The sequence below is a fragment of the Cetorhinus maximus genome, chromosome 9, assembly GCF_964194155.1.
Source record: "Cetorhinus maximus chromosome 9, sCetMax3.hap1.1, whole genome shotgun sequence".
Classification (NCBI taxonomy): Eukaryota; Metazoa; Chordata; class Chondrichthyes; order Lamniformes; family Cetorhinidae; genus Cetorhinus; species Cetorhinus maximus.
This window is the reverse complement of record NC_135887.1, coordinates 88,620,233-88,639,822: the sequence shown is the minus strand read 5'-3', so window position 1 is coordinate 88,639,822 and position 19,590 is coordinate 88,620,233. Positions and strand designations below refer to the sequence as shown.

General features: G+C 45.3%; 1 protein-coding gene across 1 annotated transcript in view; it reads left to right on the top strand.

The window, feature by feature from the left end:
- Positions 1-19,590, top strand: part of LOC144684813 (circularly permutated Ras protein 1-like) — a 70,086-nt gene that overhangs the window by 14,739 nt on the left and 35,757 nt on the right. Inside the window, exons 4-5 of the mRNA XM_078549065.1 lie at positions 10,818-11,063; positions 12,333-12,461. Coding sequence (XP_078405191.1) covers positions 10,818-11,063; positions 12,333-12,461 — 375 coding nt within the window. The remainder of the gene's footprint in view (positions 1-10,817; positions 11,064-12,332; positions 12,462-19,590) is intronic.

Genomic DNA, 19,590 nt, shown 5'->3' with positions numbered 1-19,590 from the left:
CTAGTTTTCCCATCACTCTATCACTGATAATCTAGCTTTTCAACACTAACCATCGACGCTCATGTACCACGATGAGACAGTGTCACCTGTGAAGCCATAAAACCAGCAGTAGTCAATGCCTTCAAGCAAAAAGGGGAGAAAATGGAATGAAAAAGGGGAAAGGTTATTTGGGAAATTAAGGTACCCACCTGACAAGTGGAACATTCCAAATATTGCAACTCTGCAAATCACAGCTGGAACAGTTTAATATTTTCAGTTTAAAATAGATTTCTTTCCAAATAAATTTTTAAAACTTTCTGAGGTTGTGTGAGCAGGTGGTGGCACAATGGCTTCCTGTTTCGCCCCCATACTCAGCCTTTAAGTGCAAGATGTGTATGATATTCAGTCAGAATTTGGAAACCAATGACAGGAGGTGAGGTTTCATTATCAGTGACTCGCTGGCTCAATGTATGCAGGGCTTGTTTCCACTACAAGAAGCAACGGCAGAAAGTTTGTGATGGTCTTTGCAACTTGGTAGTGTGCTGGTGAAATCAGTGACACATGAGAACTGTCATATTTCCATTGCTAAACTTTACTGAGGTAACCTACACCAGAGCCATGTTGCGAACACTTGAACCTCAACAGAAGCTGCATTTACAACAACATAGGCTTTGCTTGGCAAGTATGGAAACTTCAGACATTGGACCATGGAAATCAATTTTTAGGAAAACGCCCTTGCAGATGCTGTTATGCCCAGCACTTCCTGTCAATTCATTCTTTCATTATTAGACATCTGTTATAAATAACCTATTCAGTACTTGCCCAGACACTTAGTAATCAGAATCAAACTGCCCAATGACACTACCAGATGTCACCATTATGTCCAGCTCTGTGCCCATTGTTACATGTCTATTCCTGGGTTCCAGTAGAGCATCCCATTTGCCCTTGCATGTAATCTTCTTTTAATCGACACCATTCTATCACTTTATAAAGGTAGCAAACTCCAGCTTTTTAACAAAATGTATCATCCCTTTGGAATGTTGTAACTTGTTGTCTTACTATCCACAGGCCACTTCATCACTGAAGCGTTGTTGTTCTGTTACTGGGTCATCACCCCATTACTGCAGTGTTAGTCACTCTATCTTTCAAGCTGATATCACACATCTCATTGTGCTGAAGGTCAAGTGGGTGGGATGATGGTACCTGGCTGAATACCCACACCTTTCAAAATCCAGTTCTCATTAAAATAGGTGTTGGACTCCATTTACAGAAAGGTTTCCATTATAGAGCATAGGACTAGTAAGACCTAGTTTGATTAAAATCTCCAGTATTTTAAATGAATTTAAAAAGCTTGTTCTTTTTTTGACACTGAAAACTTACAATAAAATGTGAAAGCAAAATACAGCGGATGCTGGAAATGCTCCGTATCTTCAGAGCTCTGAAGAAGCATCATATGGACTTGAAACGTTAACTCTGTTTCTCTCTCCACAGATACCGCCAGATCTGAATTTTTCCAGCATTTTTTGTTTTTATTACAATAAAATGTACATGGCTAAAGGATAAATCAGAAAATAAATATTTCCATTGTGTCCTTTTTTTAATTAATGCATTCACTGGTGTGAACCTTGCTGAAAAGGCCAACATTCATTGATCATCCCCAGCCTTGAGAAGGTGGTAGTGAGCTGCCTTCTTGAACTGCTGCAGTCCATGTGGTGTAGGTACACCCACAGTTAGGAAGGGAGTTCCAGGGTTATGGCCCAGTGACAGTGAAGGAACGGCAATATATTTCCAAGTCAGGATGGTGTTGTAACTTAGAGGGGAACTTGGACCGTGGTGGTGTTCCCATCTGCCTGCTGCCTTTGTCCTTCTAGTTGTAGAGCTTCTGGGTTTAGGAAATGCAGTTAAAGAAGCTGTGATAAATTGCTGTAGTGTATCTTGTAGATAGTGAACTCTGCAGCCACTGTGTACCTCGGGTGGAGGGAATGAATGTTTAAGGTGGTGTATGAGCTTCCAATCAAGCAGGCTGCTTTGTCCTGGATGATGTTGTGCTTCTTGAATGTTGTGGAGCTGCACTTATCTAGGCAAGTGGAGAGGATTCCATCACACTCCTGGCTTGTGCCTTGTAGATGGTGGAAAAATGTTAAAGAGTTAGGAAGGAGAACACTCAACTGCACTGTATTTATGTGTCTGGTCCAGTTAAAATTCTGGTCAATAGTGATCCCAGGATATTGATAGAAAAATAGGAACTTAGGAACAGGAGTAAGATATTTAGCTCTTTGAGTCTGTTCTGCTGCCATTCAATGAGATCATGTCTGCTCTGCAATCTATCTCCATGGTACCCATCTTTGTCTTAAATCCCTTAATATCTTTGGTTAATAAAAATCTATCAATCTCTGATTTAAAAGTAACATTGGTCTAGTATTAATTATCCATTGCAGAAGATAATTCCAAACTTCTGCCACCCTTTGTGTGTAGAAATGTTATCTACTTTGCTCCTGAAAGATCTGGCTCCAATATTTAGAGCCTGCCCCCTAGCGCTAAACGTCCCAACCAGTGGAAATAGTTTCTCTCTACCAACCCTAAATGCTTCCCTTAATATCTTGAAAACTTTGATTGAATCACCCCTAAAACTTCTAAATGCAATGAAATATAATCATACTTTGTTGGATCTCGCCTCATGATTTAATCCTTGGAGTCCAGGTATAATTATGGTAAATCTACTCAGCACTCCCTCCAAAACTAACTTATTCTTCCTAAGGTGTGGTGCCCAGAACAGCTCACAGTATTCTAGGATTAGTCTAACCAAGAGCTTTGTATAGCTGTAGCATGACGCCTACTCCCCTGTATTCTAGACTGTAGAAATGAAGGCCAGCATTCCAATAGTCTTGTTCTCTACCTGTCGAGGTCATTTTAATGATAATGTACCTGGACCCTTAAGTCTCTTTGGACCTCCACTGTTTCTAACTTTTCATCATTTGGAAAGTACCCTGTTCTATCCTTTTTATGCCCAAACTGGATGTACATTTGTGTACATTGCAATTCATTTGAGACAGTTTTGCCAATTCACTTAATCTATCAATATCTCTGTAATGTTATGCTTCCATCTGCACTGCCTATATTTATGTCATTAAGCAAATTTGGATATGTGCCTTTCAATTCCATCATCCAAATATGATGAATAGTTAAAGCAGCAACACAGATCCTTGTGGGACACCACGAATCACATCCTGCCAATTACAGCAACTGCCCAGTGTCCCTACTCTCTATCTCCAGCATCTCAGCCAATTTCCTAACCAGGTAATAGTTTGCCTTCATATCCACAGGCTTTAACTTTAGCTAAACTTTAGGTCCAAAAACTTTAGCTAACAGTCTGTTGTGAGGTACTTACCTGGACAATATCCAGGCTTGGGATGACAAGTGGCAAGTAACATTCAAGCCACACATGTGCCAGGCAATAACCATCTTCAACAAGAGAAAATCTCACCATTGCCCCTTGACATTCGATGGCATTACTATTGCTGAATTCCCCACTATCAACATCCTGGGGGTTACCATTGACCAGAAACTGAACTGTACTCGCCATATAAATACTGTGGCTGCAAGAGCAGGTCAGAGGCTAGGAATCCTGCAACGAGTAACTCACCTCCTGACTCCCCAAAGCCTGTTCACCATCTACCAGGCACAAGCCAGGAGTGTGATGGAATACTCTCCACATGCCTGGATGAGTGCAGCTCCAACAACATTCAAGAAGCTTGACATCATCCAGGACAAAGCAGCCTGCTTGATTGGCATCCCTTCCACAAACATTCACTCCCTCTACCACCGATGCAAGCAGTGTGTACCATCTATTAGATGCACTGCAGAAACTCACCAAACCTCCTTAGACAGCACCTTCCAAACCCACGACCACTGCCATCTGGAAGGACAAGGACAGTAGACACATGGGAACACCACTACCTGGAAGTTTCCCTCCAAGCCACACAATATCCTGATGTGGGAATGTATCACCCGCCGTTCCCTCACTGTTGCTGGGTCAAAATCCCTATCAGCGCTGTGGGTTTACCTACACCACATGGACTGCAGCAGTTCAAGAAGGCAGCTCACCACCACCTTCTCGAGGGCAGTTAGGGATGGGCAATAAATGCTGGCCCAGCCAGCGACACCCACATCCCATGAATGAAAAAAAACTTTATCAAATACTAGCAGTCCATATAAATAACATCAATAGACATTTCTCTGTCCACTACTTTCAGGAATTTCAATCAGGCATGACCTATCATTTACAAATCCATGTTGGTTCTCTGAAAAATTTCCAGAGGTTAAGTCACACTATCCTTATATAGGCTCTAACCATGTCCCAGCAGCAGATGTTAAGCTAACTACTCTAATTCCTTGGTTTCCCTCTGTTACCTTTCTTAAATAGTGAAGTGATACGCTCAATGTGCAAATCTAAAGTAGAGTTTCTGAATCAAGAGAACTTTAGAAGATTGTAATTAGAGCATCTGTGATGTTCCCACCAATTACCTTAAATCCCTGGGCTGGAAACCATCTGATCATTAGGATTTGTAACTCTTTGGTGCCACTATTTTCTTCATTACTGATGGCATTTGACAATGATAATGCTGTTGAATGTCATGGGGAGGGGGGTCGCAATATTGATCAAGGAATCAATTATAGCAGTGAGGAGGGATGATATCTTGGAAGGATCATCAAATGAGGCCATACGGGTAGAAGTAAAAACACAAAAGAGACAAACATGCTGTTCGGTGTGTACTATAGGCCCCCAAACAATCTGGGAGAGATAGAGGATTAAATATGTAATCAAATTTCAGAGAAGTGTAAAAATAATAAGGCAGTAATAGCAGGGGATTTTAACTACCCAAATATTAAGTGGGATAGTTTTAGTGTGCAAGGTAGGGAGGGAGCAAAATTCTTAAGTTGCAGCCAGGAGAACTTTTTAGCCAGTATGTAGAAAGCCCAACAAGGGAGGGGGCAGCTCTGGACCTACTTTCAAAATGAGTCCGGGCAGATGGAAGGCGTATCAGTAGGGGAGCATTTTGGAGATAGTGACCATAACTCAGTTGGATTTAGGATAGCTAGGGAAAAGGATAAGGTTGGACCAGGAATAAAAGTTCTGAACTGGAAAAAAGACTAATTTTACTAAGATGAAATGTGATTTGGCCCAAGTGGACTGGGCATAGCTACTCGCAGATAAAACTGTGTCCGAGCAGTGGGAGGCATTCAAGGAGGAAATACTGAGAATACAGGGCAAATATGTTCCTGTAAAAACAAAGTGGGGGACCAAGTCCGGAGAACCCTGGATTTCAAGGAACATAACATTTAGGATTAAGAAAAAAAAAGAAGCTTATGGCAGATACCAAGGGTTCAATTCGGCAGAGTCCCTAGAGGAGTATAAAAAATGTAGGGGGTATCTTTAAAAGGAAATTGGGAAAGCTAAGAGAGTGCATGAGAAAGCATTGGTGGGTAGGATAAAGGAAAACCCAAAGGGGTTTTTTAAAATATATAAAGAGCAAGAGAATAACCAGGGAAAGAGTAGGGCCAATTAGGGACCATAGAGGTTATCTATGTGTGGACCCAGAAGACGTGGGTGCAGTCCTCAATGAATACTTTGTGTCGGTCTTCACAATGGAAATGGACGATGCAGGTATAGATATCAGAGGAAATTAACATAGAGAAAGAGGAGATACCAGCAGGTTTAGTGGCCTTATCCACAGGCCCGGATGAGATGTGTCCCAAGCTGTTGAGGGAGGCATTCTTTGTGAACAGGACATAGCTGGGCAATTTTCCACCTTGTCGGGTAGATGTAGTTAGACTGCTTTCTTGTTCCAGTTTGTCTTGGCTACTTTAACCATCAGAATACACACAGACATGCAGTTGTAACAAAGCAGGGTTGGTGTTTAGTGAGACATCATATTTCATGATTCCAGCATGTGTTATCCTATACAGTGATTTTCACACAAGTAAATACCATTGTTTCCTTTGATCATTATATTTCATCCATATGATCAATAAGTCATAGCAACGCAAAGATACATGCAGGTAACAGTACAACCAAATAATTGTAGGGATAAAAAGACATAGTATAACCAAAGATATCTGCACACAACTAAAATACATTTTACCATTCTCGATTCCTTCCAATTATCCTTTTACCATGGTTATAATTCCTTAATTAGCTCAGTACTCTTTCTCATAAACCCCAGCAATCAGACAGGCACATTCCATATCATTGTAGACATTGCTGAGTGTTTACGTTCAGACACTGTATCATCCTCTATGTTTGGAGATGCTCGGCCCCTGAGCTCCTTACACAATACATGGTTTACAACCCCAGATTCAGCAGAAAGCCGCCTTAACTCATTGTGCGCTGGTCTTAATTTAATGTGTGCTTGACCCACAGGCTGGCCAGGTCATAGAGGTCATAGGTCTTCAGGTAGTGTGGACTCTCACTCCCACAGATGTCAGTGTTGTATCTGTATTGGAGCAGCTTGGCTTGAGGCATGGCTCGTTCTGGAGTACAAATCTTCAACAGCACAGCCAGGATGCTGTCAAGACCCATATGCTGTATCCAGCACACTCAGCTGTTTCTTGATGTCAAGTGAAGTGAATTGAATTGGCTGAGACTAGCATCTGTGATGGTGGGACCTTCAGTAGGAAGCCAAGATGGGTCAACCACTCAATACCTCTGGCTGAAGGTGATAGCAATGTTTCAGCCTTGTCTTTTGCACTCATCTGCTGGGATCCCCTATCACTAAGGATGGAATATTCATGAAGTCTCCTCCTCCAGTGAGTTGGTTAATTGTCCACCACCATTCACGAATGAATGAGGCAGATTTGCAGAGCTCTGATCTGACCTGTTGGTTGTGGGATTGCTTAGCTCTGTCTATAGCATGCTGCTTCCGCTGTTTGGTATGCATGTAGACCTGTGTTGTAGCTTCACCAGTTTGGCACCTCTGGTGTTGCACCTGACATGCTCTCCTACATTCCCCATTGAACCATAGAAAAGTTATGGCACAGAAAGAGGCCATTTAGCCCATTGTATCTGCACTGGCAGGTTAGGGTTGATCCCCAGGCTTGATGGTAATGGTAGAGTGAGGGATATATTAGGCCATGAGGTTACAGATTGTGGTGAAATATGATTCTGTTGCTGCTGACGGCCTACAGCGCCTTATGGATGCCTAGTTTTTAGCTGCTAGATCTGTTCTGAGTCCATCCCATTTAGCCCAGTGATTGTGCCATGCAAAACGATGGAGTATATGCTCAGTATGAAGATGGGACTTCCACCTCTACAAAAATTGTGTAGTGGTCACTTTTGACAATACTCTCATGGACATATGCATCTTTGCCATATAGATTGGTGAAGATGAGGTCAAGTAGGTTTTTCCCTTGTGTTGAACGTAATAAGAACCTAAGGAGTAGGAGCAGGAGCAGGCCATTCACCTTTCAAGCCTGCTCCACCATTTAATAAGTCTACTCCACCATTCTCACCACCTGCCAAATGTCTAGTCTGGCAGCCTTGCCCTTCAGGGCTCAGTCAGTACTGGTGCTACCACAGAGTACATTCTGAACCCTTGCTACCCTCAGTGCTTCTTCCAAGTGGTATTCAATATGGATGAGTACTGATTCATCAGCTGAGGGCCAGTATGGGAAATCAGCAGGTTTCCTTGTTCATGTTTGACCTGATGCCATGAGGTTTCAATGGTGAAGACTGCCTGGGACACTCATTTCCATCTGTACGCCACTGTGTTGCCACCTCTGATGGGTCTGCCTTACTAATGGGACAGGACGCATTCAGAGATAATGATGGAAGAGTCTGGAGTTGGCTTAAAGTTTGATTCTGTGAGCATGACTATAGCAGGCGGTTGCTTAACTAGTCTGTATGACAGCTGCCCCAATTTTGGCACAAGTCCCCAAGTGTTCATGAGGAGGGTGTTGCAGGATCGATTGGGCAAGGTGTGCTTTTGTTGCGTCTGAATCTGATATCTACATCAATGCTGGTTTTATTTTCTTAAATATTTCTATAGCATTGTGATACCACCAAGTGGCTTAATAGTCCATTTCAGAGGGCATTTCAGAGCCAATCACATTGCCATGGATCTGGAGTCATATATAGACCAGAGTGAGTAAGGGCAACAGATTTCCATCCTTAAAGGACATTAGTGAACCAAATTGGTTTTTACAACAATCTGATAGTTCATGATTGCCATTACTGATACTAGCTTTTTATTCTATATTTATTTAAATTAAATGAATTTGAATTCACAATCTCCGGATTCATAGTCCAAGCCTCTGGATTACGAGTCCCCACTGCACTACGATACCCAAGTGTGCTTCAGCACTCAGGGATAGCTAGGGTGTGAGTTAAGCACTAACTTAGTTAACTGGTGGCCACACAACCAGATAAAACTAAATCCAAGTTTCAAAATCTTTATGTTTTACGTTATTTTGTTGAAAAGGATTTATTTATTATTTTAAAAATTTTGATATGTCTCTACATTACGATCTGTGATCCTCCAGGATTCGATCACTGTCTAGTGAGGAGAACTGAAAAGTCAGTGAAGTCCATTCTCTTATTATTTTGAAATGTTTTCCTGATAGGCAGAGAAATCCTAGAAATCTCAGCATGATATTTAATGGGTGCCATGTGCTGTGACCAGGGAAAGTCTGATAGGTTACAAATGCCCATAACTAACTCTGCTCTTAATCAAACAAAAACGTAGATGTCAAATAAATTGGGGAGATGCTTACTCAAAGCAGGAAGACATTTGCCCATGTTATTCATTGAAGAAATGGACGGTGAAGTCAATTAGTGCACTGTCCCTTCACTCTGGAATGTGGGTTCAGATTCTGACCTGACTGAGGGAATGAAAATCTCTGCTACCTTAGGAATGTGCGAGATGAGTTTGGAAAGCCCTTAGCACAAAATTGCTCCTGAATTTGCATTGCCACTGTGGGTGAAATTTCAACCCCCACCACTACCCCACCCCCACCTCTCCCCCTCCCTCCCCCACCCTTACCCACCAAGCACGGGGGTGAGAGACTTGGGTCAGAATTTTATGACCCGCAGTTGGGCGCTCGCTGAAGTGTCCAGTCGCGAAATAGCGTGAGATGACATCGGGCGAGCGCCCTGACGTCATCATGCACTCGCGTGATAGCTCGCTCAGCAGGCGCGCGCAGCAGTTGGAAGCCCAACCGCCGACAATTAAGCAGGCAATTAAACCCATTAACGAGGAAATTGAAAGCGATTTTTCGTGGCCCGTCCACTTTTATGGTTGGCAAACGGGCCAGTCGGCAAGGCAGCCTTTATATTTTTCCTCAAACCTCGATCCGGGGCGGGATGAAAGCTCCTCGGGGAAATAAAATAAAAGGAGATATCTGGGGACTGTTTTTTTTAATGAGGTATACTTACAGATGCTTGATTGTGCTGCATTGACATACTTTGCAGCTTCTTTGTTGTTCTGTATATTCTGTGGAGGTCAGCAGCTCCCTGAGGCAGCTGTCCGCCTTCAGGGAGCTCACTGGAAGCGCTCACCCGCACCCTTAGTGACATCAGCGCCCGTCCTCTTCCCGCCCCTGCCCCGGCAGTGCTGAGCCTTTCTCAGGGCGTGTTTCACGCTGGCTGGCCGTTTATTGGCCAGCCAACATGAAACCATGGTTGGGGGTCGATCGTGGTCGGGGGTCCGTTTTCCATCCCTTTCTGGGCCCACCAATCGTGGGCGCCCAATGAGCGAAAAGTTCAGGCCTCGGAGTGAGGGTAAAATTCGTATAAATGTGAAACCTGACCCCAAACCACTGGGATCATGTCTATCTCAGGTTTAACTACAGTGGGTTGAGGTTGGCTATGTAACCCTCTCTGGGTGCCAGGTCAGTGTTTTTAATATGCTAATGAGGCTGTGTTCCTCAGATTTTAGCAACCATTTAAATTTAACTGAAGATTAAGGCTGAAGATTGGGTCTCCCAAAACACTGGAAATCCAACAGGTAAATACTTTTCCAGCACTGCTTGTGGGTCAGAAAGAACAAGAGTGCTGATAGTAAATCTGCTATGATATGCCTCTCGCAGTTCCAACTCCATCCCTGCAATCCGATTTCTTCCCTCCCTTTAATCTGATCACAGCCCCCACCCCGCCCCGAATTCCCCTCCTCCACTGCAATGCTATTTCTCTCCCCTTCTCCGATCCAATCTCTTCCCCCTCAATCTGTTCTCTCCCTCTGAGCCCAGCTTCACCTTCCCCTCCAATGATGTCTGACCTTCCCTAATGATTCCTGCCCGCTGCTTTGTATTACAAGCTTTCCCATTTAACAGCCTATCAATCTGGCTGACTGCTGGGCTGGAAATTGAGTAAAACAATTCTAATGATGTGCTATTATTACATCTGGCAGGACCGATATCTCTAGCTACCCCAGTCACTAACATGCACCTCTGCTCCCTCCCTGTCTCTCCATAAATATGGGGACTCGTGACTCTGAGAGTCTACAGGGTGGCTGATGTGGGAAATGGAGAAATGCCATCCTCTTCAAAGATTTTGGAGGGGAGTTGGACTAAATGGATAACTCTTTCAAAGAGCCAGCAGGGGTACAATGAACTAATTGGCCTATTCCTGTGCTACATGATTCTGAAATTGGGGCTCAGGCACATAGCTGAGACAGAAGAGGGGGGAACTTTACTTTGTATCTGCACTGCATGAATTATCTGAAATTCAAAAAGCCACCTTTCCTATCACCAACACACCTCACCTTAAGAAGCCTAACAAGTCAGGCGAAAAAAAGACATTGTTAATAGGTGTTTAACTTTTTTCTCTTTGTATTCAACTGCAGAACAATGGCATGATGGACCAGCTTCTATTCCAGATTCTGTTGAAAATCAAACATATTCAAGTACAAACTTCAGACCACCACCAATACAGGCCCGGGGCAGTGTTCATCAATATGACAACCGTTTTCTGAAATCATCTTTGGATGTGAATAACTGTCTGTACGCCACCGTGCCAAAATCTTCACACACTGGGAGCCGAGCAAAACTTCCAATACCTCCCGCCAGAATTCGAAAATCAATGACAAGAGGTAAAGACTTTCTGTCGGTCCCTGGTCCATTCAGGTAGATCACCTGGATTTGTGGTTCCGATCTACAACAGTCAGGAAGGAGCACAGGAGCCAGCCTGTCAGATTGAGCACTTTAGATAAAATACATATTGTCAAACAGGGGTACTGTATTCTTTTTTTCATTCATGGGATTGGGTATTGCTGGCAAGGCCAGCATTTACTGCCCATTCCTAATTGCCCTTAAGTAGGTGATGGTAAACAGCCTTCTTGAACCGCTGCAGTCCTTGTGGTGTAAGTGCTGTTGGGGGTAGAGCTTCAGGATTTTGACCCAGCAATGATGAAGGAGTGACAATATATTTCCAAGTTAGGCTGCTGTGTGACTTTCAGGGGAACATAGTGGTAATGGTGTTCCCATGCACTTGCTGCCATTGTCCTTCTAGGTGGTAAAGCTTGTGGGTCTGGAAGGTGTTGACGAAGAAGCTGTTGCGAGTCACTGTAGTGCATCTTTTATATGGTACATGCTGCTGCCATTATGTCGATAGTAGATAGAGTGAATGCTTAGGGTGAATGTCAAGGGAAAATGATTAGATTCTGTCTTGTTAGAGATGATCATTTCCTGGCACTTGTATAGCGCACATGTTACTTGTCACTTATTAGCCTAAACCTGAATGCTATCTAGGTCTTGTTGCATGCAGGCAACAACTGCTTCTTTAACTGAGGATTATCTGTAGTGGATTGTGGAATGCTCCAAGTTTCTCTTGCAATAAGAGTCAAAAAGAGCAGCCATGTTTCAAATGGAGGCAGTGCATGAGGCTTACGGAGTAGGAGCTAGACATTGGGAGCAGACAGGACAAGTTAATGTACACCTGACAATTCCAAAGCCTTGCAAAATACACCACTGTTTAATCTTTCATACCTGGAGGGTGAGGTACTGGAGAAAGTCCTGATTAGTTGATGCCGAGCTTAGGTTTTATAAATGTCTAGATTGCTTAGGGAAGACAGAGAGGTGAGGTGTGACATTGTTCTAGGTATTTAGCAGGAGGAAGAATTAATGTGAGTGTCCTGGAGCTCGATTTTTAACTCACTCCAAACAGATTCACTTATACAGATTTAAGATCAGGCCCAACTGATCTCAATAAAATGGGAATGTAGGGAGGAGGAGGAATATGTAGGGCAGCATAGTTTCAGGCAGAAAACAGTGAGACAGGCAAAAGATGATAGAGAATGAAAAGTATATATTACACTCTCCCTGTGTTTGCTATTAAGTTCTGATGTTGTGTTTGGTATCAGATGATGAAGACAGCCAAGCTCCTCCTCTGCCCCCACGCCCCAATTCTCTCACCACCCGTCAGCTCTCTGCAACTCTGCCAGGTACACTGAACTCACACCCTCAGGTCCCTCCACCAAGGCCCAAGCGTGGTAAGTTGGTTCATGATAAATAAAACTAATTTGTTTCTTAACATGATTGAGTTGTGCAACTTGTGTGCCCATGTGACAAGAGTAATTATACTTTAAAAACAATTCATTGGTGTTGAAACATAGAGGACATTAAGGAGATTATATAAATGCTTGCTATTTCTTTTTTAACAGAAATTAGGATTACTAAGAGGATTTGCCCAAACTTACTGTTACATTTTGGCATTTTTAATCACCTTTTTTTTCCTGGAAAGAGTTTGTGAATGAATTATTGAATTTGCATTAAGATTTTTTTAAGAATTCATAGACTGCAACTTCTGAGACAGGAAGGTTTCAGTGTTCAGTGTAAAGGCTTCCACAATGACTGCATTTCATTACCTTGTTTCAGACAGCCTAACAAACTAAATCCTGTTATAATGGGAATGATTCTTCCACATGAACTCAGCATGAAAGTGATTCTAGACAGTGTTGGCAGGTTATTCAACAGTAGATTGCACCTCAATCCTATTGAGGATCAGTTTACTTCCTGTGGGCTAAGGAGCAGAAGACAATTTGGCCATGTACTCACTCCGGATCATTGTCCAGGAAGCCCCAACAGGAAGTTCACGTGTAATTTAAATGAGGGCAAGATTGGTCTGAGATTTGATGCTCCCTGTGGTCAAATAGCCTGGAGCACTTAATGTCTGGGCTCATACATGCAAAATGTCACACTGGCCAAGATATCAATGAGTTCCCAATATCTGTGAAATCCCTCAGCAAAGTGTTCAGACTTTCAGAACAGAAGGTGGAAGGAAGGGAGAGGATGATTAAAAAGGACATTCAATTTTAATTGTCATGTTCTTTACTTGTGCAAATTTCCATCTGTGGCTACTTCATTTCAGGACCTAAGATTCCCCTCTGTCCATCACTCCTTGCCCTCTTGAATATCCTCATTATCTTGCTCTGAGGATACTGGTTGCTGTCCTTAAATCATTTTTTTTGTCTCTTATTAACATTTATTTCACTCATTGTGATTTATTTGGGTTTCCTGAAGCAATAGAAAGTGTTTAACCATCTGCATCCTGGCGTGATCAGCTGTCTTTCAACTACTGCTGTTCCATCTGCACCTGTGAAGGCCTTGTGTGTACAGACACCAGAATAAATAAATTCTCTACACTGTTCAGTGACTGATAACTGATTTATGGTCTGTAGTGAGGTGTATCCGTGTTGGATCCAGTGCCCTGTTTTGTTGGGGCTAAAGGATCTGGATTGCATGCTTGTTTCGAGATGACCGAGTTGGTACCAAGACAGAGAAGATCAGTAGATTGTTCTTAGAAGAAACACACTCTGTTTATTTACAAAATGAACTCAGCAGCTACATTTGTGTGCTTACAACTCAAAACTCTGTCTTCACTCTTCAGACTTTAAGGGCAGAATTTTACAGTCGGCATGAGTGGGTGGGCCCAACACGCTGGAACGTAAAATGATGCGCGATGATGTCGGGCGTGCATCCCGATGTCACCGCGCACCGTTGCAATATTTCGCTCGGCAGGCGCTATGAGGACAGAGGTGTGCCCGCCATTAATTAACGGGCCAGTTACGGCCCTTGAAGCACCAATTGTCTTTGATTTTACATAGCCCGTGCGATTTTAAGGGCATCGCATGGGTGCAATGGGCAGGCGGGTAGGCCACATTTTCAAAAACCTCATCCACGGGCGGGATAAGAGGGGTGAGTGGGCTCACTAATGCGAGTTGTTTGTACTTTAGCTTATAACTTGCTGCTGCTTGCTTGTGTGAACAGGACAACTTCATTTCACTTCAGAGCTGCTTTTACAGAAATAACAGGCTTCAGTTCAGGACTCTGGAAGAGTCATAACACTTGGGGTCTTCCAGGTATCAGACAGCCTTCCCTTACCCTAAGAATGGGGATTGTAGTCTCCGCTGGGGGCACCTCTTCTGAGGAGGAAGAGAGGGCCAGAAGGGGGAGGAGGCCAGGTGTCCCTATTCAGCCTCCAGGGGAGCGACCTGTGGGAGGAAAGCGCAGGCACAAGGGGCACAGGGCCAACAGGTAATCCAAGGCGGAAGGGGCCGCAGAAGATGCCACTATCCTGCTGCCAGGGTTTATAGGTGGCGATGCAGCTACCTCAATATGTCTGAGGTGTAATGCCAAAGGAGGCTCCATCTCTCAAGGGAGACAGTCATTTCCATCTGTCAGGTGATCGGCTCTGAGGTCAGCTCCAACAGTATGGGTGGACACCCCATGTCAGTGGCACTGAAGGTCACAGTGGCCCTCAACTTCTATGCCTCCATCTCTTTCCAGGGGTCGGTGGGTGACCTTTCTGGAGTCTCCCAATCAGTTGTCCACAGTTGTGTCAAGCTGGTGACAGACACTCTGTTCAGGCGTGTATTGACTTTCATTCGCTACCGCTCGGACGAGGCCAGCCAGGCACAGATAGCCAGAGGCTTCGCGGCCATTGCTGGCTTCCCCTGTGTCCAGGGTGCAATAGACTGTACACATGTGGCCATCAAGGTGCCAGCAGGTGAGCCCGGTGCCTTCGTCAACAGGAAGGGCTTCCACTCCGTGAACATGCAGATAGTGTGTGATCACAGGATGCTGATTCTACAAGTCTGTGCAAGGTACCCAGGCAACTCCCATGATGCCTACATCCTCAGACACTCCCAGGTGCCGGGGCTCTTCAGTGCTCTGGCCCGACTGGATGGATGGCTGCTGGGTGACAAGATCTATCCCCTCAAAAGGTGGCTCATGATGCCTCTCCGCCATCCAAGAACAGAGGCCGAGCAGCGGTACAATAGGAGCCACGCCTCCACAAGGGCGGTGGTAGAGAGTACCATTGGTTTTCTCAAGATGCTTTTCCGACGCCTGGACCATTCAGGGGGTGCACTGCAGTGTGTCACTGATGGTGGTTGCATGCTGCGCTCTCCACAATCTGGCGCTGGAAAGGGAGGCGCAGTGGAGGGAGAAGATGTTGACGCAGCTGCTCTGGCAGCACACAACGAGTCCAGCAGTGAGTCCAAGGACGAGCACGGTTAGGAGAACGCTGAGGGGATAGACCCTGACCTGGGCAACCTCCAGGGAGGCAGGGACACTCAGGAGGCTTTGATCCAACACTCCTTCAGCTAGCCTACCAAAGAAGAATGGCTACCACATGCCAGGGCTGCAGGCTCCATATCTGATACCTGACAGGAACATCTGCTTGGTGAACAATGTGTACTATGTGCCATTTCAATAAAGTTCAATGACAAACAAGTCACTCATAACATCTTGGGTTACCCTGCACCTGCAGAACTAATGAAGCACCCAGAGGCTTGTTGAACACAAACACATTTAATGGTGTGGTGCCTGGCAAATTAAATGGAAGGGTGTTCTCCATCTCACCTCCTAATAATTAACATAAAAGTGGGGCAAAAAAATATCACCAGTGATAAGCCCGTGTTGTGCTTAAGGTGCTTTAAGTTTTTGTTTGCAGGTGCTATGTCTAGGTGCTCCCCCACCCTTGTTGGCACCAGCATTGGAGACAGCCTGCTCACTCTGCTGTCCTGTTGGCCTTGTTGACCTTGGCGGGTGTCCTCTGGTCCGCAGAGCCTGTGCTGACCCCACCTGGGAGGGAGCGGCCAGTGCCACAGCTGGCATCTCCCCAGTCACTGCAGCCTTGTCGGATGGCACGGTCATTGGCAGAGGGGTGGAGGAGCTGCTGCCAACATCCAGAGCACCCTGAGAGGAGCCCGCAGGGACAACAAGCAGCTCGTGTGCCAACGTCAGGTGACTTTGGACCTCCCTGCTCACAACTGATGGACGGCACCTAGCTGGGATACTGAGTGCCCAATCCATCTCCCACACTGACAGTGACCATCTGAGATGTGAGGGCTTGTAGGTTCAAGCGCATCCCCAGGAAGCCCTGATTGAACTCCTGGAGCAGCCACTCCATGAGAGTTGCCACTCTCTCCATGGAGGAGGCAGTGTGCTCAGTCATGAGGGTCGTTGCATTGCTCCTGCTCCACATGGACAACTCCACAATGGAGGCCATGGCACGCATTCCCTCATGTATCTCTGCCAGATCCTCCCGCACACCCTTCCAGCAACTGCTGACTCCAGAAGCACATCATCAGCCACCAACTGAGCATGTTCCTGGTCCCCAGCAGTCTTCCAACTGCCGGTGCCCTGGGCACTCTCTGCCTCCACCTCAAGTGAGTGTGAAGTGCCCTCACGCTGTGCACTGAGATTCTATCCGATGATCTAATACCCACCGAGATGCTGGTATCTGCGCTGGTGCCTGCCTGGCTGAGGGGGTGTGATGCAGGTGCGTTTCAATGGTCTGTGTTCTCTGGGGTGAGCGGTGGGCCTTCAGGTTCCTGACCCCAATGGGCTTCTGGTGAGCCTGAAAGGGAGAATAAGGACATGTCATTAGTTAAAGTCTTTACACTGTTACTGTGTATGCCTGGCACCCGGATCATGGTGCCCTTGTCTTTCCATTATCAATGGGGACTCCATGTTCGGGGCTCACATCAATATAGAGACAACAGTGGAATGTTTGCTATTATAGACATTCTGACCTCAGTGCACTGCACTCTTACCTCCCTGTGGCACCTCAACCTCACCGCGGCCGGTTGACCTAGGTGCATGGCGCCTCTCCAGCTCCAGTACCTCCTGCTCATAACTGCTCAAAGTTAGAAGATGGGGCGATCCTCCACCAGTCCGCAACCTTTCTGCATTGCTGTGGGGAGTGTCTTCTCCTGAAAGGACAGAGGAGCATTGATTAGTCTGTCTTGTACCTGCATTGCCATTGCAGCCTGGCCAACCCCGCCTGAGGAAAACCTCGCAGGGCTCAGCCGATTCGTGACCCTGGAGCTGCAAGACGCTCGTTCCAAGCAGCCAGGGCTCACCCCCTTGCCCAGATGCTGCCTCATTGACATTTGCCACTCAAACTCTAAGAACTCTGAGGTCCGGTGGGGTGGGGGGTGGGGGGGGGGGGGGGGGGGGGGTGCTGGGTGGGAGGGGGGGCACTCCTAACTACTGTGCTAAGTGACCCATGCCAACACGGTACTCACTCTTCCCAATCACAGGAGATCATTGAAGCGCTTATGGTACTGCACCCATGTGCACCTCACCACATCGTGGGAGCTCACGCTGGATACCACCTCCTCTCAGGCATTTTTGGTGAGATGGGGGGGCCTCCTCCTCCTGTCCCTGGGGACAAATGTATCTTGGCGTGCTGGCACCTCCTCCAGGAGGGCAGCGGGACACTCGTTGGAAAAACATGGGGCTGACTGCCCCACCGACCTGCCCTCCCGCCTGCCGTGTTCATCACTGAGGTTCTCTACACTGAGGGTCCTCTGAGTCAATGGCAGGCTTTGCATGGCCGCCGCGGCCACTTTTGAATCAGCTGCCGGGCTGTCATTGGACGCGGTGGATATTGAGCTCCTGCTCCTGCCTGCCCCTTCTCGCTGATGCTGGAGTCATGTATTATGCTGGGCGGGCCTTAATTGGCCCGCCCGAGTAAAATGGCAGTGCGGAGCCGACCACCCGACCAATGTAAAATCCTGACCTAACTCAAGACTACTGACTATACAGGTAGCCAGCACTACTCTGCTATTGGGTACTAAGATCATGTGATCTTACATCACAACATTTGTCTTAAAGGTATATTACACATGAGATTACTACTTCCCTCCCCCTTTACTCAGAAATACATTTTACAATTTTTCTCAAAATATCAAATAATTCACACAGATAAATAATTTACAAAGCCAGTCTTTCTGGAGGATTTCCTTTTGTGTGTAGAACATTTCAGCTCTACAGCTTCTGATGTTTTATCCGGAACCCCCCTCACTGTAGTCGTCTGGGCACCTGGTTCTTCAGTAGGTACCTGCAAATCTGTTTCTTTGACTCTTTCAGGCACAGTCGGCCCTTCGGACACATCTGTACTCAGGAGTTCTTTTAACAAGAGACGTTGATTCGGTCACGAACACTGGTGGAATCATTTCTGGGTAGTTCTTATATGATCCACATGACTCGATGTTCCATTTTCACATGGAAGAGGTCCCATTACTGCATTTATTTCACCAGACAACCATGTTGATCCTTCTCTAAAATTCTTCACAAATGCTTTCTCTCCTACGTTAAATGTCCTGTCACGACTGTGACAGTCATGCCCAATTTTCTGATTTCCCTGACTCCTTTCCACCTTCCCCACTGCCCCCATCCCACCAAGTTTGGTATAATTAACCTCAATCTCAATCAGAGATGGTGCTTCATCAACAATTCCACAGGTGTGACACCTTTGTCGTATAAGGGGTGTTTCTATAATGGAAAAGAAAATGTGCTAATTTAGTCGCTATAGAATGTCCAGACAATTTTATCATACCAGATTTGAACGTCTGAACTGTTCTCTTGGCCAGTCCATTTGAAGAAGGGTGGTATGGCAGGTAATTTCTGTACTTGCTGACACAGAAAACAACTTCTCACTAAGTTTTCTATTTCTCCATCCATCCCAAGCCACCACAGATAGCTGCATGCTATTGCCTTCATTCTGGAAATTCTGGGATGTGCACTGTGAAGTTCAGATAACAATGGCTTTCATCTTTTTGGAGGAAGAATCACTCGTGCTCCCCACAATTAGATACCTTCCTGGCTGGTTATTTCATATCTTCTCTGGAAATACGGTTTCATTCCATCAGATTCTTGTTCTTGTGACCAACCATGAAGAACTTGATCTCGCACTTTGGATAAGACTGGGTCTTCCAATCTTGTCCAATCTTTAATCTGTCTAGCACACGTCAGTGATAAATCCAGGAAGTTCAATAATAAAATGAATTCTTGAGGAATTGGAACATCCTCATCTTTTACTTGCATGGACAAATGACTGAGTGCATCTGCGTTTGCAACTTGACTTCCAGGTCTATGAATGAAAGTATACTCATACGCTACCAAGATTAATGACCATCTTTGTACTCTTGCTGAGGCTATTGGGGACATAGCCTTGTCTTCACTGAATAATCCCAATAATGGTTTGTGGCCCAATATGTTAGTAAAATGACAACCATGTACATATTGGTGAAACTTCTTAACACCAAAAATGATTGTCAGGCGTTCATTTTCTATTTGAGAGTATCCCTTTTTTTGCTGTGTTGAGTG